Source organism: Archocentrus centrarchus, chromosome 23, assembly GCF_007364275.1.
Source record: "Archocentrus centrarchus isolate MPI-CPG fArcCen1 chromosome 23, fArcCen1, whole genome shotgun sequence".
Classification (NCBI taxonomy): domain Eukaryota; kingdom Metazoa; phylum Chordata; class Actinopteri; order Cichliformes; family Cichlidae; genus Archocentrus; species Archocentrus centrarchus.
In genome coordinates, this window is record NC_044368.1 from 19,959,233 (window position 1) to 19,980,002 (window position 20,770).

Below are 20,770 nucleotides of genomic sequence, written 5' to 3' on the forward strand. Positions count from 1 at the left end.
TTGAACCATTGTGTCAAAAATTGGTTCGCTACTCGAAGGTTCATTCAGTACTCCTGGGTGACATCTGCTGACCACAATGGTTGTTGCAAAGCCAAATGAAGCCCTGCAGATGTGACGCAGCTTTCATGTGTATAATAACACTTCTTAACGTGTGTTGGGACAATTCTTCAAATGACCTGTTTTATGTATTTGTTCTTTGTATCCCATATGTAAAAATCATCTGCCTGAGTAATTCCATCTATGAAATGATAATAAATAAATAAATATATGTGGAAAATGGTTTGGTTTGTCGTTCATTCTAAATTTCATACTGGACAGGGAAGATGTTCAATAATAATGAGTCAGTAGGTGAGATTGATCCGTTTCCCCCTTTTTTTTTTTCTTTTTTTTTTGGTGTACAGTTATTTCCTTTGTTATTGTGCTTGGTGTGCAGGAAATGTGTGCTTTTGCATCTCGGTTTTTTATTATTATTCAGGAATAATGTTTCCACAGTAGATGGACTTCACTGGTTTTTCTTTTTAGGGACAGCTTCCCAGCCTTTGAGACCATCCTTTCACACGGAACAGAAGAAGCTGGTGTGACCAGGAAGTAAGAAAGGGAGAAAGAAAAGCACCTCTTGAATGATGTGGCACTATGAGTATTATATTTGAATAAACACTGAATAGGTATGTTGTGATCGCTGCATCTTCGGCCAGTGACGTTGTTCGAGCTCACCTCTTTGCTTTTCGACACGTTGAACGTCGCTGGCCGCTAATCGCACATTTGGGCACCAATTTAAAGGTGGATGCATGATTTTATGTTTTAAATTAAATCTCACTTAGTGTCATCATGTTTTGTTGATCATAAAGTAGTTTATTAATACCTGGAATGCTCCGATGTCAACGCCGGATTGCCTGGCGACTGAGATCGGAGAGATTAATTGGCTGTAACCTCATATTTTTTGGGCTATTGATGTGGTTTAAGCATCAACATTTTTCTTTTTCCATGCTTGTCCTACCTGCACAAGTTTCCTATATAATTGGAAAGAAATGGATGGATGGACATGCTGAAATTATTTTACCTTATTCGGTGGCACCAAATCAAAATATTCCCATACTTAGGGAAAATGAGATGGCTCTCTTATTGAAAGTTTGAAATTCACACAAACCAGCCGTCACTGACGCACAGCGGGTTTGGTACAAGGCGTGAAACGGCGTTTCAGTCGTCTTAAATACTCTGAGTATCGCGCCAAAGTTTCAAAACTCCGCCTGTGAAATCAAACCAGTCAGCTGATTCAGTCTGAATGAAGCAGTGAAGTGGTTCGAACGTCATCAGTGACGTCAACTGAAGCACGCTCCGGCCCACTGCTTCACCATAACTACCCTGGCGAGTTTGAAGCGTGCTTCGAAGCCTCGGTGTTGGAGGTAACATCACTAGTTTTCTGTGTCTGTCAGCGTAGTGTCCAGAGGCTGGAGGCGCTACCAGGAGACAGGCCAGTACACCAGGAGAAGTGGAGGAGGCAACCCAGCAACAGGACCGCTACCTCCGCCTTTGTGCAAGGAGGAAGAGGAGGAGCACTGCCAGAGCCCTGCAAAATGACCTCCAGCAGGCCACAAATGTGCATGTGTCTGCACAAACAGTTAGAAACCAACTCCATGAGGATGGTATGAGGGCCCGACGTCCACAGATGGGGGTTGTGCTCACAGCTCAACACCGTGCAGGATGCTTGGCATTTGCCAGAGAACACCAGGATTGGCAAATTCGCCACTAGTGCCCTGTGCTCTTCACAGATGAAAGCAGGTTCACACTGAGCACATGTGACAGACGTGACAGAGTCTGGAGACGCCATGGAGAACGATCGTCTGCCTGCAACATCCTTCAGCATGACCGGTTTGGCAGTGGGTCAGTAATAGTGTGGGGTGGCATTTCTTTGGAGGGCCGCACAGCCCTCCATGTGCTCGCCAGAAGTAGCATGACTGCCATTAGGTACCAAGATGAGATCCTCTGACCCCTTGTGAGACCATATGCTGGTGCGGTGGGCCCTGGGTTCCTACTAATGCAGGACAATGCTAGACCTCATGTGGCTGGAGTGTGTCAGCAGTTCCTGATATTGAAGGTATTGAAGCTATGGACTGGTCCGCCTGTTCCCCAGACCTGAATGAGCACATCTGGGACATCATGTCTCGCTCCATCCACCAACAGACTGCACCACAGACTGTCCAGGAGATGGCAGATGCTTTAGTCCAGGTCTGGGAGGAGATCCCTCAGGAGACCATCCGCCACCTCATCAGGAGCATGCCCAGGTGTTGTAGGGAGGTCATACAGGCACGTGGAGGCCACACATAATACTGAGCCTCATTTTGACTTGTTTTAAGGACATTACATCAAAGTTGGATCAGCCTGTAGTGTGTTTTTCCACTTTAATTTTGTGTGTGACTCCATTCCATTGATGATTTTTTGTGTGATTTTGTTGTCAGCACATTAAACTTTGTACAGAACAAAGTATTCAATGGGAACATTTCATTCATTCAAATCTAGGATGTTATTTGAGTGTTCCCTATATTTTTTTTTGAGCAGTGTATTACCGTTACCTTTGAAAATAAAATCCTGAATCTTAACTGGATTTGGGGTGGCTGTAGCTCAGTAGGTAGAGCAGGTCACCTACTGATCGGAAGGTCAGCGGTTCGAATCCTGGCTACTCCAGGCTACATGCCAATGTATCCTTGGGCAAGATACTTAACCCCAAGTTGCTCTCCGACCGTTCTGTCGGAGTATGAATGTGTGTGAATGTTAGGTAATTAAAAGCACTTAGCTTCATAAAAATGGAAGTGCTTGTATGAATGGGAGTGCATGGGTGAATGCAAACAGGTTGTATAAGCGCTTTGAGTGCTCTGACTGAGTAGAAAAAGCGCTATATAAGAACTAGTCCATTTACCATTTACAATGTAAAATACAGATTGCAAATGGTATAACGAATGAATTTGTTGAATCCCATGTTTGTAGTGTATGAGTGAGTATCTTACAGCTGGGATGTCTCTGTCCATTATGGCTCTGAAAATTTCCATCCACTGAGTCATCACTGTATTGTTGATCAACTGGAGAGGAAGCGAATACTGCAGGAAATAAGGTCTATAATAAGTAGTATTCTCAAAATCAGAATCAATTTATTGTCATTATATAAAACACGTAACAAAAAGAAGTTCTCACTCTTTTCCTTAATCTTAATCATCAATATCCAGTTATAATCCCTTCATCACTGAGTCATGTAAGTCACTGTCAGAAAAACTCTTTAATTATGAAATAATCAGTCCCACTCAACCTCCTCACGTAGTAAGAGTTTAACTACTGCAAGAAAGAGGAGCCCTCACTATCAGCTCAGGTGTCAGCGAATGCACCCAGATGGATCTGCATGTTTAAGGTGGCACAGTGTTTATGCCAGATGCCAGATGTATTCCTTGGGAGCAAACCAAAGAATACACTAACTGGGTTTGTCCCTCCTCCCAGTCTTGAACCTGCTATATGTGACAATACCCCTAGGTAATTTATGTACTTGTAGCAATTAAACAGAATTCCCAAACACAAAGGGCATGCCTAAATAATCTCAAGATCCAATCAGAGGACTACTGAGATTAATCTAACTAATGAGCAACTTGCTGGTATGCATTCCAGTAATGTAATAGAGTTAACAGACAGATGAAGCCAGCAATTTTGTGTATTCCATGGCTTAATTCGGTTATATCAAAGGTACATTTAAAACTGTGTAATTGGGAGTAAAAAGGTGTGAGACTGTGCTGTGCTGCACAGTCTATTACACTTCTAACCGTTAAGATTACTCTCCTTCACCCTTAATATTAAATCTAGTTACTACCACATTCTGTAACCTCAGTATTAGTCAACTGAAGAAAATGTATCAATGCAAAGCTGTACGTGCCAACAACAGTAACTTGATGTTTTCACATGGGACATGTTGCATAAATGTTTTAGAAACAGGATTCTGAATACTACTGTCATAGTTCCTGGCTTTTATCATATGTTGACACAGAAGCATACAGACACACATACAAACAAACCTGTACGAGAGCATGGAAGATCTTGAGGATCTGTTTCTGAATGAGGACTGAAAAGATGGTGCCATCGGCCAGAAGCTGGCTGATGATTTGTTGAATCCTTGGCAGGAAAATCTGCATGGCTGCAAGCAACGGCTCTCTCTCATCTGCTTTCCTGTACCTGAAGCATACACACATACACAATATTTACTAAATGATCTCAGTTCAAATCAGAACATACTTTGGGTTGTAGACACTCATTTCCTTCCTCATTTTAGTTTTTGTTTTTAAATTTTGCACAAAGTCAGCCTTAAAGAAGATAATATTAATTAAAGCTGCAAGCAATGAGAGGGCCCTCGCACCTCGGTGCATGTTGAACCGCAGTGCAGTCAAACTGCACTACAGTTCATTGTTGCTGTGAATGTTTTTAGCCCAGTAGGCTACTTAGATGTTGTGTCATCTCCTACGCCCACTAGGTAGAGTTGGCAAGTGCCCACTAATTACATGTCATGCTGCTGTATATAATGGCTGCACCCAAAAATGAAACTTCCCTGCTCACGGGATGATGATTATCAGCCTACTGGTGATTTCCTGTTCACACTAGGTGGCATTATGAGTGTGACCCAGTGTTAGTACATAGATGTGTCCAGACTCACGCTCTCATCATCAAGAATGTGAAGTTTGGGACATATTGGACAATGTACATTAGAGATTTGACAATTTGGTGTCCTGCAGCAAATGACCAAAATTCGGTGAGCCACCACAAACACACCCTTTGAATAAAATTCAAAATCTTTGCAATTTAACATCATCAACCTCTCTAGGTTGAATTCACCAAATATGATGTTGATCTGATGAAATCTTTAAGAGGAGTTAGTTTAAGTATAAGACCTGAAAATGGAGATACATGCCCTACTGAAACAAAACCCAAAATCAGACCATTGCTACAGCAGCAATTCAATTCAGACAGGGCAAAAGACACACTGTGGAAGAGAGCCAGAGATTAATAATAACTAATTAGTAAATGTTGAGTGTTGTATAAATAGATTAAAAAGAGGTGAATAAAAAAGAAATACTCAGTACATCACGGGAACCCCCCAGCAGCCTAGGTCTATGGCAGCATAACTAAGGGATGGTTCAGGGTGACCTGATTCAGCTACTTGGGAGCACCCGTGCCCGGTAGCGCCGGCAAAACAGCTGCACGTCCTCAGACACCTGTCCCCCGTTTGTTTTTGTTATTTGTATTTCTCTTGGATGGGTGTTCTGGAATGCAAATTCCGTTATATGTTTACATATAATGACAAAGTCTTCTTGAATCTTGAATCTTCTTGAATCTTGAAACTAATAAAATACATACATTTTCACCAGACTAGACATGTGTCCAAAATTTCATAAGTTTTGAGAATGTTTAGGCCCCCCAAAAAGGTGATTAATTTGTCAGTGCTTGGGCCCTAATTAAAGCTGCCTCTGTGCCTTAGCCTCTCCTCTCTTTAATGCATTCATGGTCAGAAAAATTCTTTAAATCACATTTGTGTGTTGCACTTCTTGCTAAAAAAAAATTAAACTGTAACCCCAAAAGAGCTAATGGTTAACTTGCACATTTTTACTAATGTAAATTACATACATTTTTTTTATCATATTATAATTTAATTTTTTAAATATTATATAAAACACCTTGAATCAGTTAGCTAATGCCTGCCTGCTAACATGGAAAAATTGCTAGCTCATTTGACAAAATACTGTTTTCAGTGGATAGTGTCAGCTAATTCATCCAAATGCTCAGGGCTGGAATGACCTGACTGATAAATTTGCCATTCACAATTTATTAGCTAAAATAACAGCCAAAAAAAGTATTGTAGCTCATAAAGTACTGAACAATTTATTGAATAAATTATTCTATAATTCTGCATGATTTATAAAACCATATGAATACATGCCTTTCTGGCTGCCAGTACATGTTGCCCTACAGTTTTTGCCAACTGCTTTGCCTTAGTCCAACTCATTCAATTCAATTCAATTTTCATATTATATGTATATATATATATATATATATATATATATATATATATATATATATATATATATATATATATATATATATATTATGGAATGCCGTTTAGGAAATATTATATATATATTAAAATGAGAGTCTGAATATATTGAATGAAAGTCTGAATATATTGAATGAACTCTGAATATATTCAATTAAAGTCTGAATATGTTGAATGAACTCTGAATATATAGAATGAACTCTGAATATATTGAATGAAAGTCTGAATATATTGAATGAAAGTCTGAATATATAGAATGACCTCTGAATATATAGAATGAACTCTGAATATATTGAATGAAAGTCTGAATATATTGAATGAAAGTCTGAATATATTGAATGAAAGCTGAGGTCACGGAAGCGCCATCTAGTGTTTTCGTTACGTAAAGCGCATAATATCGCTACAAGAAGCGGCACTATGAGTCAATCTGAAGTTCATCTTCACTGTTTCATCGTGGAAGACCAAATGCAGCGAACCTCTCAGGTCAGACAGCTCCTGCATGCAAGCTAACATTACGCAGAACATGCACAGGCACCCTCCACAACAACAGGCCCGGTCTAGAATCTGAGATGTGGATGTGGAAGGCATGTTCTGCTTATTGTTAGCTTGATACGCAGGAGCTGTCTGACCTGAGAGATTCACTGAATAAAACTCTTCATCAGTAGCATGATTAGGAACACTGCTGCTAGCATTATGTTGGCCAGTTCATGCATTTGCCAGGGTGTTAATTAGCTACTCATTATTTTTGTTTTTCCTTTCCACTGTCGCCAAGTGCTTGCTCATAGGGGGTCGTTTTGACTGTTGGGTTTTCTCTGTATTATTGTAGGGTCTTTACCCACAATACAAAGCGCCTTGAGGCGACAGTTTGTTGTGATTTGGCGCTATATAAATAAAATTGAATTGAATTGAATTGAATTTGGAATTTCTGCCACTAAATTCCCTGCAGATTGACTCACAGTGTCATTTCTTGTAGCGACATAATGTGCTTTACGTAACGAAAACACTAGATGGCGGAAGAGCTTCCGTGACGTCGGTTTTCATTCAATATATTCAGACTTTCATTCAATATATTCAGATTTTCATTCAATATATTCAGAGTTCATTGTATATATTCAGAGTTCATTCCATATATTCAAGTTTCGTTATATATATTCAGACTTTCATTCAGTATATTCAGAGTTCATTGTATATATTCAGACTTTTATTCAATATATTCAAGTTTCATTCAATATATTCAAGTTTCGTTCCATATATTCAGATTTTCATTCAATATATTCAGAGTTCATTCCATATATTCAAGTTTCATTCTATATATTCAGATTCTCATTTTAATATATATATATATATATATATATATATATATATATATATATATATATATATATATATATATATATATATATATATATATCAATCACTAAATCACAACAATCACCTCAAGGTGATTTATCTTCTAAGATTAGGACCATTAAGAAAAACTCCCTTTTAACAGGAAGAAACCTCCAGCAGAACCAGGCTCTGAGAGAGGTAGTCATGCACTGCAAAAATTGACTACTATCTAAGTAAGTCTCACAATCTTATATTCAGCCAAAAATGTGTTTTTTTAATTTTGTTTTGAGAGTGATATACTGACCAAGAGGTGAATGTGTAAGATTATTAAACTTGTTTTGTCTAAAAACTAGATATTTACACTTGATTATAGTCTGAAAAGTAAATTAAATAATCTGCTAGTGCAGTAAGATAATTACTGCACTGCACTCTCAGAAATGTGTGAAATTTGGTTGAAGCATTCTGGACGTCACACTGATCAAAAAAGTCAATCACACCCCTGTCACAGTTTGCACACCGTGGCCATAGACCACACCCCAAATTCTCCTAGGGAAAATCACACAGTTGTCTTTCTGTGTATACTTTCTGTGTCATACACCATTAATTCACTTCTTTTGAGCTGTACATTGTTCACAGTCATTTCCACTAAAGCCCTTGATTATGTTACATCACAGAAGGGCGTGGCCCTGTTGCCATGCCAGATTTGATCTTTCGCTGTGACATTTAAATTGCCTCTCATTCTCATATACATTATCCCATTGCCCTCAAACTTCACAAGTATGATAAGGACCCACCCCAAAGACATCCACATGACATTATTGAATGACAGTCACATGGCAACCTAGTGGGTACAGGAAATGTCAGTTTATATATTCAGAGGTTCAGCTTCAACATGCTGTAGTTGAGACATCTCACATTTGGTCAGCAAACCTGTAAGGCATTCAGGTTACTTCCTTTTTAAAACTGCGTTTCTATAAAAGGGCAAATTTCCATGTCTCGTCATGAGGCACAAAAAAATGGCTGTAACTCAGAGGCACATTGTTCACTGTTCTGCACCAAATTTCACTGCTTTGATCAGAATTCCACCCTGAAAACACAGATATGCATATTGTTTATTACTGTTAGAGCGCCAATTATTGGCAACACAAAATCTCATGCGTTATACTTTAATGTGCTGCTGATTCCAATTTCACTGCATCCAGCTTAAAACAGGTCTGAATAAACTTAAGATGTTGATGAAACTTCACAGTGACAGCTGTGACTTCTCATTCAGCTGTGGTCCCTTATGGCATGCTGCTTATCCATGTAAGAGGAAGTGCTTGTAAAAGGCCTGGAAAAGTTCAGAAACTCGTGAATTTTGCCACACATGTCCATTGTGATGATGGCTTTCGGGTTTTATGGATCTGTTCATAGAATATGGCAAAATGGCTCCACAGTGCCACCTACAACAACATTCCCATCATTGCCAAGATTTGCATTTTTTGCCAGCAGGGATTAAATTTGGCTGGAGCAGCTGTTCACAGCTGGCAAGGGCCTTTTATCGATGCTTGTGGCTTTAATCTTAATTTGTGATCATGTATAATGTGTTGTTCTATTATGTGGTTGTATCAATTTTTCTTTTATACACAGGTGAAAATGAGAGCCTGATCTCAATGAGACTACCTGTTTAACTAAAGGATTTAATAATATTGTCTTTTCTGTTACCCAGAAGAGATTGGTGATGTGGTGTGGTGTGGTGAAATACACACAACATGAACAGGTGACTCACTCATATGTTTTGACCAGCTGGTAGAGAGCCAGCAGGGCTCCATACCAGCTGCCACTGTTTGGAGACTGCAGGTACAGGTTGATCTTGTCCACTATGGCAGTCCAGCGGCCAGGGAAGTCATGTTTGATGATGGCTCGCAAACACATGGTCAGCTGTGCACTACAACAAGGAGAAAAAAATATATGGAGTTGCTCATTGCATCATTTAAGGGGGACTCTTTCAAAGGCTTTAAATGGATGCAGGTTAAGATCTCATTTTTTAGGGAATGGGAAAAAAGTTGTCCTTTAGTGACATTAGGTGTATGCACATATGCATGTACCGTATGGACTCTGGACAGCGAATGATTCCCTCCAAGATTTGGTCTCTGATCTGCTGTCGATCATTCTCATGGATGTTGAAGGGAAAAACAACTTCCCCCACAGAAGGCTCCCTATCCTGCCAGTACTGACTCACCATGTTCTTCAGATAGATGGCAGCTACAAACACATATACAGAAACAACTACAACATATTCTGACATCATCATCACACAGGTCACATAGCTAAAAATATTACACTATATTCATCCATTGGCTTTTATGAACCACAAAGACTGAATTTAAAGCACCAATTTATTGATTTAAAAACTACAAATGGGGTGGCTGTAGCTCAGTAGGTAGAGCAGGTCACCTACTGACTGGAAGGTCAGTGGTTCAATTCCTGGCTACTGCAGGCTGCGTGCCAATGTATCCTTGGGCAAGATACTTAACCCCAAGTTGCTCTCCGACTGTTCCGTTGGAGTATGAATGTGAGTGAATGTTAGACGATTAAAGCACTGAATCTTTAAAATTCCTGAATTTTGTATAAAAGCCTGACCCATTCTTACACCATCCTGCTGCAACAAATATTCATTAGAGAAGTGGTTCCCAGATGGTGGGAGGGTGTAACTAGTTTTAGACATATTCATACACCGTGTTTCTCAGGATTGCAGTTATCTCAGTATCAAAGTACTATGTTTGCAACTACTGAATGATGATGGAAACATAGTAACTAAAACTGGTTACCATCTTACCTGCCTGACGAACAGGAAACTCCACCTGCTCCGACACAATGATCTGAAGCAAGGTAGGGGCGAAATTAATGATCTTGTAGGACTGAAACACACAGACAAAAGAACAGCTTCAAAATTTAGTACAGATTTTTTTTTAAATAATTAAATTAAATGCAAGATACCACAGCTGCCCCCAGGTAGAGCAGGTTGTGACGAAGCTACTGCTCTCCAAAAATTCTCCTGATACATTCACTGGTGTGTGACTGTGTGACAGATAAAGCAAATAAAGTGCTTAGAATGTTGAAGAGGAATGTGTGTGTGAATGAGTGAAAAATCACTTTCAGTGCTCAATAATACAATTCTATCTGAAGACAGTTTCAGTCATGCAACCAATGCATGCATAGACAAGACAAAAAAACGGACAATATTTCTAATGAGGGTGAAAAGAAAAAAGTTCTTTTTATAATTTAAGAAATGCATTTGTTCTCCTTTTTTCACTAATGTGTCCTTTGTAGAGAAAATCCAGAGTGATCTGATAACAGAGTGAAATAATGTAATGCAATGACAACAATTCATTTTCATGTGGATTTGTATTCAAATTTCTCTTTATTTCATTAAAATGAAAAACATAAATGCAGGAAACAGATTTGAAGAATTAACAGCTTTTATTAAACAACAATTTGTACATTTAAAAGTCACTGTCAAGACACTCACACTTACTCATGCAAGCACGGTATAGAAGGATTGTTGGTTTGTGTAGCCATTCATTGTTTCTGTCTTGTTTTATTCCTTATAAATTTATTTTTCCAGGTATTGTTTGTTCTTTTTTGATTGCTGTTTGCTGGGGTATTCCCTTTTCCTATTTTCTCATTTTTCTTCTCTTTCTCTCTTCTCTCTCAGCCTGTTAACTCTGGCATCACAAGAACACCTGTATATGTACAAATAACACAAATATATAAAATAATAGGACAACATTAACAAGAGGAGCCTATAGAGAATCTATAGAGCTCATCTTATGTTTGACCCAACAGTGCATTCAGATCCCAATTCTGGTTGCAATATCTGCCAGAGGAGACAGGCTAAAAAAATAAATAATTATAAAAGTCACTGTCAAGTTACCTTATCAACCTGCTGACCTTACGCTTTGAGTGTCTGGGCATGTAATCGAAATACCAAAACTCTCATCTGGTCTTCCAGAAATGCAGAACTGTATGGATATTCCATTGTATTTTGCAGCTGATGCTCATGTGGTTGCACAAATCACACCTTTTCTTATTCATGCTGTACACAACAGCAGGTCTATGAACAATAGACTCAGTCATGTAGCTGTCCCGTGGCTCTATCCCACAGACACTGCAGGCTATCAGTACTGCCTTACTGTTCTGTTGCTTCATCACTGGATGTACCTTCTATCTGATTTTGTACTTTGACAGAGACAACAGACACCTGTCAAAGCCCAGGTGTGTTCTGCATGGAAGAGAACACTGGGCAATATAAAGACATTCTCTGCAATCACTGCAATCCAGTTCTCTGAGGCTGGTCAGTGAATGTATTCTGGCCATTGTAAACCTTCCAATTGAGCATGAAACCACTAGGGCTGCAACTAAGGACTATTTTGATAGTCGATTAGTCATCGACTATTGAAACGATTAGTCGACTAATCGAATTATGAATTACATATTATGAAATGGCACTTATTTAGCTATCAGCTTTTACATTTTGCATAAGGTTATTTAAAATGTGGTACTAAACACATACTTCATTCAAAACTTTTAGGTTTGCTGCTGATATAACTTTAAAGGTCTATTTTTCCAACCATAAAAAAAAAATATATAGTACTTTTTCGTCCCTGTAAAACAAAGTTGGCACAGTTTCACCAGTATCCCCTTCACTAAACATGCTGCTGAATGCTATCCGGTCTTTAAGTCTCACGTCATTTCTGGGTCCAAATGCTTCTAAATAAACAGCATATAACCAATGACTGTTCACTATTAAAGATTAAAGATGATTGTAACATACCTTATCAACTGCAGCCATTTCCGCTTCTCTTTCTCATTGGTAAAATCACAGCTGAGTGTGTTTTTTCGAGTTAAAACAACCAGGGACACAGCATTGCAGAAAATTGATCACGTGACAGTTTGGACCCGGAAATAGAATTGTACGTCATCACTTGACAACCGGAATGCTTATGTGTGAAGCTCGCCAGAGATAGATGGACAGGAAGATGTCTCACTACGTTAAAAAAACAAAAGATCACCAGTAATAATAAACGACTATTATCGACAATTAAATTCGTCGTCAACTATTTTTATTGTCGAATATTGTCGACAATGTCGACTAATCGTTGCAGCCCTAGAAACCACTGGCCATTCTCCACCTCCTCTTGTGCCAGCTCCCCCCTTTCCATGATTCTGAGTAAAATACCTTTTGAAGTATAGAACTTGATTAAAAATTACTAAGTTCTCAAGTCCACTACAAAACACAAAGAAAAATATGTGTTCTGAAAGGATTCAAATTACAGATCCACACATCCCTTTGTTCCCATCTTATCCCTGTCATTGTATTCTTCCAGGCAGATGTCAAAGTTGCGGTTGTTGTACTTCTAGCTGGCTTTTCAAAAAGCTCAACAAATGCCAACAGACACACAAACTGTTTATGTGCAGCTTGGATCTCAATCTATGTGTAGCTGTGTTTCCTAGAGAAAAAATATGTCTTCTACTTCATTCTCAGAGATGGAGAAAGATGTAAGAAAGACAGGACAGGAGAGGAGAGGAAGTTTTTTTTTTTTTCTCAAAAGATGAGGACTGCTCAGGAAGTGGCATTTGATAAACAGGAAATAAAGCTTAGATGTAAAGCTTTAAGTCACAGAGTGTGTGAATGCTCACAGTTCAAATCAGTTTAGGATGTATCCATTCATGTTTCAGACATTCTGCAACTACTGTAGTTAAGAGTTAAAATGACAAAAATGGGACAGAAGTATCAGACAGAATCATCCCAGTCAGCAAAGGCCTTACGAGACATTATGCCCGAACTTAATATTACGCTCACAGTTTTATCATTCACTGTTTGAAGGCTGGTTCTTTCTGAAGCCTATAATAATCATGTGGATTAATAAATCCACTGCAGCCCAGCTGTGTGTGCAGGACCAACAACATTAGTATCTGCTGTGTTCTTAAACTCCATTGTTGACATGTAAAGTTTGGGGACCCCCGGTTCTGACCGGCAGATCTGCCTCCTATTGTTCTCAGGCGCAGCTGCCAGTAACTGTTCGGGGACCTGCTAGTCAAACTCCTGATTTGGGGCCTGATAATTAAACCTCAACGTTAACCAGGCTGAACGTTCGCCAGGCAAAAGTCGAGCGCGATCACCAAAACACGGCCTGCTCTCCTCCACAAACACCAGCAGGCTTCCTCGGCTAGAACGAACCCTGGTGGTTAAATCCATCCATTTTCTTCCGCTTCTCTGAAAAAAAGAAAACTAGCTAGCTGGCCCACCTGGTTGAGTTCATTCTCTGCCGCTATCCTCAGGTTGGGGTCAATGGTTCCTTTCAGAGCCTGGATTATCCGATTAGGATCCATGTGCGTTTAATCCCACGGTTCCCTCTCTATTTTTATTCTCACATTCATGAAATTTAGCTATCGTTTCTGCCCCAAATCTGCGTTGGTTTTGCATCCAGTGTGGCCTAAGCATGAAAAGACTTCCGGGTGTAAAAATACAACGTCCGGTCAATACATTCAAAATAAAGGACTCATTAGCATAAACATGCTTACTACATTGTTTTAATCAGCGGAGCCAAGTTTATGTTAAAGACACAACCAGTTTTCTTTATGTTAAAGTGCTGCTACATTACAGCAGCCGTATCCGTTTTACCAGCAAAAAAACTGTGAATGGGTTTCCTTTTTTCTTTTAGGCAGCTGACATTCAACATTTTGGTGTGTTACCGACACCTGCTTGGCTGGAGTGTGGATAGGTGACTCCAATATTCAAATTTTCTGCAAGGAATTGGAAGTTCTTATCACTCATTTGTATTTATAAATACAGAAATACGTAAATAAATACATGAATAAATAACACAGAAAATTAAAGGCAAAAGAAAATAAATAGGTGAATTAATCAATTTATGTCATATTTCATAAACAATACATAAATACATTTTAATATTGTTTTGAGGTATGCCATATTATTTTCTTTATCAAGTTATTTATTTATTTGTTTGTTTAATAAATAATGAATAAGTTAATGAATAATAAATAATTATTGCAGGGTCTTTACCCACAATACAAAGCGCCTTGAGGCGACTGTTTGTTGTGATTTGGCGCTATATAAATAAAACTGAATTGAATTTTATCATGTTGAAATAGTTCTCTAGCAGATGAAGGCAGAGAAACACAAAACGTTATGAAAGCTACAGTTGTTCTGTAAGAGCAACTGTATTTGTGGCATCTTTGGATATACAACTCATGTAACTTCTGGGTAACCTCTGGCAACCAGGAAAGACTGGATGGCAACCAAGGAAGATTGGTGATGCTGGAAAGACAGATGGCCTCCAAAAAAGTCTGGCACGTGTGCATGAAGCTAGAAACCATATGCATGGCACTCACGAGAGGCCACCACAGCAAGCTACAGACTACAATATGGAACAATACCCCAGCGTCTCCTGGGGGGGCTGTACTGCGGCAGTGGTTTTGCCCCTGGACCACATAACAGACCACTCTGATGCTTCTGAACAACCCCAGTCAGCAAAAGAGAGGGTAAAATGGCCCAGAATGACCAGCGACAAGGAATGGCAACAACTAAATGAGGACCTGGACAGGATTCTGGAAGGTGCACAGGCAGGGACAGTGGAGGGGAAATTAACTCAATGACTGTGATTACATATAACTTGACAAGGGACTGGTTTGGCATAGAGGAGTGGAAGATCGACAGCCCAAAAGAGAAGCCACCAAATCAGAGGGAGAAGGCCATAGGAAACACAGTGGAGAGAGATAAAAAATCCTTATTAGCCAATTTAAGAATGCCTCAGGAGGGGAAAGAGGGGGGATTAAAGACCTTACCTCTGGGCTCAGAGACCAGCTTTGCAGGTTGAGGAAGACAGAGAGAGCACGGAAGCTGAGGAAGGAGATAGGGGCCAGAAAAGCCCAGTTTGTTAAGCAAGGCATTACTGGAGGCAGCTAGAACAGGAACATTGACCAGTTCTAAAGAGGAGATGGAACAATTTTTTAGGGTAGCACACTGTGATGCACACAGGGACCATGATCTAGGCATTCATCCCAAGATTGGCAGTGCAGTACCTCCTTCAGAAGAGCTGAACATCAGCCTCCAGAAAAGAGGTGGTAAAGAAGGTCAGGACAGCATCAGCCCCCAGGTCGTTATCAAGGCTGAGATGTTCTGTTTGCTGTCTGTGGCGATCTTTTCTGCGTCGAACTGTTGCTGCCCTGTGACACCACCTGTAGACCAAGTACTGTGTGATAACAGTAGTTTGTGTAATGTTTAAATTTAAAAACTATTTGACATTAATAGCAATGTGGTCCTGTGCGTCAAACAGAAGGGAGAAGAAAGCCTATAAATCCTTCTGCACGATCCATCACTGTGATAAAGGAATGACTTCACATTAAAGGAACACAAAAGTATGTAAAGCAATTAATTCACAACAGCGCCCAGGAGGCATCTTACTCAAAAGCCCGAACAACCTAAACTGGCTCCTTTCAGTGCGGAAAAGCAGGACTCTGAGTGGACTCTGAGTCCCTTCTGAATGATGGCACTCCTCACCCTCTCTTAAGGGAGAGGCCAGCCACCCTTTGGAGGAAGCTCATTTCTGCCACTTGTATCCGCAATCTTGTTCTTTCGATCACTACCCAAAATTGGTTGACTCCCAGATTGTTTTGACTACTCAACCGATGCAGAGTTGAGCCTCACCGTCAATCCTCCTAGCCTCGCCCAGCACCACCACCGCACCCTCACAAGATGGCTGCCGGGATGAGAAAAATGGCTGCCGGGATGACACGCAATGTGGCTGGCTCTGTGTGGATGCCTCAAAAATCCTTTAATAACATCGAAAGGAATCGGCTTTTGCCTTTAACTGGTCTTTTCTTTTCTTTTTTGTGTTTTTCTTTATCTGTATGTCATACTGGTCTGGAAAAAAGGGATAACCAAATCCTGTGCCCAGCACAGGCGAGTCAGCATGTCCTTTTCACAATATTATTGGATAATGGTCATGCCAGACTCACCTCACCCTCAGGTAAACATGGACAGTTGGATGATACTAAACTAGTTCATGTTTTAATAATACTTCTTTTGGCTGGAGACATTGAAGTAAATCCGGGGCCACAGCCAGCTGGCCCGCGGCCGCTGCTGTTTGGATTACCAACGTTGCTATTTGGGCTGCCATCGAAACTGCCTTGGTCTGTTCCTGTGCCTCGTCCGTTTCCTCTGCTGCTCCCTGGGCCTGTTGCTGGATTTCGGCCGCTGCTCCCCGGGCCTGTTCCTGGTCTTCCCTTGCTGCTCCCCGGGCCTGTTCCTGGTCTTTTGCCGCTGCTCCCCGGGCCTGTTTCGGGGCTGGCGCCGCTGCTCCCCGGGCCTGTTTCGGGGCTGGCGCCGCTGCTTCCCGGGCCTGCTTCTGGGTTTTCGCCGGTTTGCGCCGGGCCGGCTTCCGGTTTATCATCGCTGCTTCCCGGTCTGGTATCTGGGCTGACACCGCTGCTCCCCGGGTTTGCTCCTGAACTTTCACCGTTGCGACCTGTGCCAGCTCCTGGGTTGCCTTTGCTGCTCCCCGGGCTTGTTGACTGTTCTGATGATCTCCAGCAGGCCCATCCAAAAAGGTACAGGAATCCAGTTCTTAAACGGCATAGATCTACTAAAATATTCCGGACATTAAACCAGGCTAAGGTTGTCTGGGACCCGTTATCAAAAATAAAGGGATTATTTGGCGGGCACTTGAATATCCGCAGTATGAGGCCAAAACGTGAACAGCTGGAACACCTGCTCTGTAATTCCAACATTGACTTTTTAGGACTTTCAGAGACGTGGCTGTCCCACTCCTCCCCAGAGGCTGTAGTAAATATGCCCGGTTATAATGTATTTAGGAAGGACAGAGAAAGTGGGAAGGGTGGGGGAGTATTAATATATGTTAGAAATACTCTTAAGTGTACAATGATTGAATGGCCAAGTGAAATAGTTTTGGAATGTGTTGGTGTAGAGATATCACTTTCTGAAACAATGTCTTTTATAATAGTATGTATGTATAGAAAGCCCACAGCAAAAAATGATTTCTATGATCAACTTAGGATTCTTCTTGATCATTGTGATAAATTTAAAGAAATTATTTTACTGGGTGATTTTAATATTAATTGGAATGTAAAGAAAGAACGAAAAAATCTTAAACGAATTACTGATTATTTTAATTTAACACAAATAATAGAAAACCCAACTAGATTAACAAATCATTCTGAAACTCTCATAGATCTTTTATTTACAAATCATGCTGAGAGGGTTCTTAAAACATATAATCTCATTACAGGTCTTTCTGATCATAATATTGTACTTTTCTCCCGCAAATTAAGTAAAAAACGATTCAATACCGCTAATTTTAATAATCATCATAAATTTATTCCAAAACATTCACATTCAAATCTTGAAGATATTATAAACGAAGTAAATTGGCCCGAATTGTTTTTGGAAGATAATATTGAACTCAACTCTCAAATATTTAATTCAAAAATCACAGAACTTATGGAACCTTTTCTTAAAAGGGGAAAAGAAAATATAAGGAAAAAACAACTGCCATGGCTAAATAACTACTGTAAAAAACTTATGAAAGAAAGAGACATTTTGCTTAAAACCTCTTTGAAAACTGGGTTGACTGTTGATAGGCAAAGATTTACTTCCATGAGGAATAAAACTACTAATGCACTACGTAAAGCCAAAGCAAATTTCTTTCTGGATGTAATCAAAGGTGCTAATGGAAACGTCAAAATCATATGGCAAAACATAAATAAACTGATAGGTAAGGAACATAAAATGATCAATGATAGATTGGAAATAAAAGTTAATAACAAGTTGTTGATTAATCCAAAAGAATTAGCAACTGAGTTCAATAACTTTTTCATTAAGTCTATTGATGAAATAAGACATATGTTTAGTCAGTCAGAGACAGTTTGCAATTCTAATGACTCTGGACAGCCTCTTTTTAGATTAGATCAAATTACAGATATGGAAGTCGCTAGTATAATTCAATCAATGAGGGCTTCAAAAACTAAAGATGCATACGGGCTTGACACACACTTTTTAAAAACACACAAAGATGCACTGGTTTGTCCAATAACACATCTGATAAATTTATCCATCAGAATGGCAACAGTCCCAGCAAGTTGGAAGGCTGCCATAGTCTCACCAATTTTTAAATCAGGAGACAAATCAAATATTTCTAACTATCGTCCCATTAGCATCCTCCCTGTTGTTTCTAAGGTTGCAGAAAAATGGATTGCCAAGCTGCTGAACAAACATCTCAGCCACCATTCTCTTCTGCACCCCATGCAGTTCGGGTTTCGCCAGCATCATTCCACAGAGACGGCAAATTGTGTCCTTATAGAAACAGTGAAATCCCTGCTCGATAAAACCACCTGTGTTGGTGCAGTCTTTCTAGATTTAAAGAAGGCATTTGATACAGTGGACCATCAGGTCCTTCTGTCCAAACTGACTTATTTTAACTTTGCCGAAGATGCATTAGCTTGGTTTCAATCTTATTTATCCAACAGGAGACAGTCTGTGTCTGTCAGGGGCACAATGTCGTCATACCTTGACTGTCCAGCAGGGGTTCCCCAGGGCTCTATTTTGGGACCAGTCCTGTTTTCTTTGTATATAAATGATTTGCCAAATGTGTGTCAAAGTGTCCACTTCCAAATGTATGCTGATGATGCTGTTATTTTTACACCTGCAAAAAGTCCTCAGGAAGCATCTTCAATCCTCACATTAGCCTTGGAGAATATACAACACTGGCTCCTTCAGTCCTCCTTACTGCTGAATAAGAAAAAAACAGTTACAATGATGTTTACAAAAAAACCTATAAAACTGGAGCGGTCTAGTGTGTTCCTGGGGGGCGAAGAGCTTGATCTTGTGCAGGATTTCAGGTACCTTGGGGTCACACTGGATCCCACACTGTCTTTTAAAAAACATATAAAACTTACAGCAAGCATAATTAAATTTAATTTAAATAACTTCAAACAAATTAGACCATCAATGACAATTGTTTCAGCTAAGGTTTTTCTACATTCAATGATATTATCACATATAGATTATTGCATTACATCTTGGTCACTCACTGGAGATACGTTCTTAAAACCAATAGAAATATTATTTAAAAAGGCTATAAAAATCCTTGATCAAAAGCCCTTATCATATCATCAGTGTAATATTTTGGAAAAATACAATATGCTCAATTTTGAAAATTTTATTAAATTTAAAAATAGCTGCTTGATCTATAAAGTTCTTCATGGACTAGCTCCAGTTCCACTTTCAACATACATTAAATCAAGAACTGACCGAGGTTTTGGCACCAGAGCCTCTTCCAGAGGAGACCTTGAGATCCCCCGTAGAAAAACAACCTTTGGACAAACGGTTCTGTCAGTCAGAGGGGGTCATTTCTGGAATACTGTACCGACTAACATCAGAGAATGCTCCACTTACAGTACTTTTAAAAAGCACCTTAAGCATTTCATTAAAAGTTCCCAGACATGTTCGCACTTTCACTAATTTTTATTTTTATTTTATTTTATTTATTTTTTTTTCTCCTTTTTTCTTTTTCCATTTGTATATTGTTTTAATGTTTGTCAATGTGTTGTCTTTTACTACTATTGTATATTCATGATGTTTTCTGTTGTTTGTCCTTCTGCCTAGGGACTACAGATGCAAATTAGCAAATATGCTATAATCTGGCTCATTTACAATCTGTACTAAGTATTGATTGTTTTATTAATGTGCATTGTCCCAAATAAATAAAAGTTAAAATTAAAAGTTAAATTTGTCACAATAGGTGAGGGTAGGGACATAGATTGACCAGTAAACTGACAGCTTCGCTGTCATGCTCAGCTCCCTCCTCACAATGACAGACTGGTGCAGATAAAACCCTAATCCATCTGTCAATTTCCCGTTCCCTTCTCCTGTCACGTAACTCAATTAAATTTTATTTATATAGCACCAAATCATAAGGAAAAGTCGCCTCAAGGCCCTTTATATTGTAGGATAATTAGAGAGAAAACTCAACATTCAAAATGATCCCCTATGAGCAAGCACTTGGTGACATTGGGAAGGTAAAAACACTTTTTTAACAGGAAGAAACTTCCGGCAAAATCCAGGCTCAGTGAGCGGCAGCAATGCACTACCCGCACTATATACCGTGTGAGTTGCCTGATGGTTTGCAGGAATCCCATCGATGCGGTCCAAAAGTCTTTTTCCATGGCCTTGCCGACTCTTCTCATACCCAAGTTTTTGCTTTGGCTACCGCCTGAGCCACATTTCACTTGGCCTGCCGGTACCTATCAGCTGAGTCCAGAGGCCTGATAGGACTCCTTCTT

The 20,770-nt window shown here is 39.7% G+C and overlaps 1 protein-coding gene across 4 annotated transcripts in view; it reads right to left on the minus strand.

Moving 5' to 3' along the window:
- Window positions 1-13,903, minus strand: part of ipo8 (importin 8) — a 39,170-nt gene extending 25,267 nt beyond the window's left edge. For all 4 annotated transcript variants that reach the window (XM_030720056.1, XM_030720057.1, XM_030720055.1 and 1 more), the window contains exons 1-6: window positions 13,697-13,903; window positions 10,224-10,305; window positions 9,493-9,649; window positions 9,174-9,332; window positions 4,050-4,206; window positions 3,003-3,092 (exon numbers count right to left, since the gene is read on the minus strand). In XM_030720056.1, the coding sequence (XP_030575916.1) occupies window positions 3,003-3,092; window positions 4,050-4,206; window positions 9,174-9,332; window positions 9,493-9,649; window positions 10,224-10,305; window positions 13,697-13,780 (729 nt within the window). In that variant the 5' untranslated portion in view covers window positions 13,781-13,903. The remainder of the gene's footprint in view (window positions 1-3,002; window positions 3,093-4,049; window positions 4,207-9,173; window positions 9,333-9,492; window positions 9,650-10,223; window positions 10,306-13,696) is intronic.
- Between the last annotated feature and the right edge of the window lie 6,867 nt (window positions 13,904-20,770).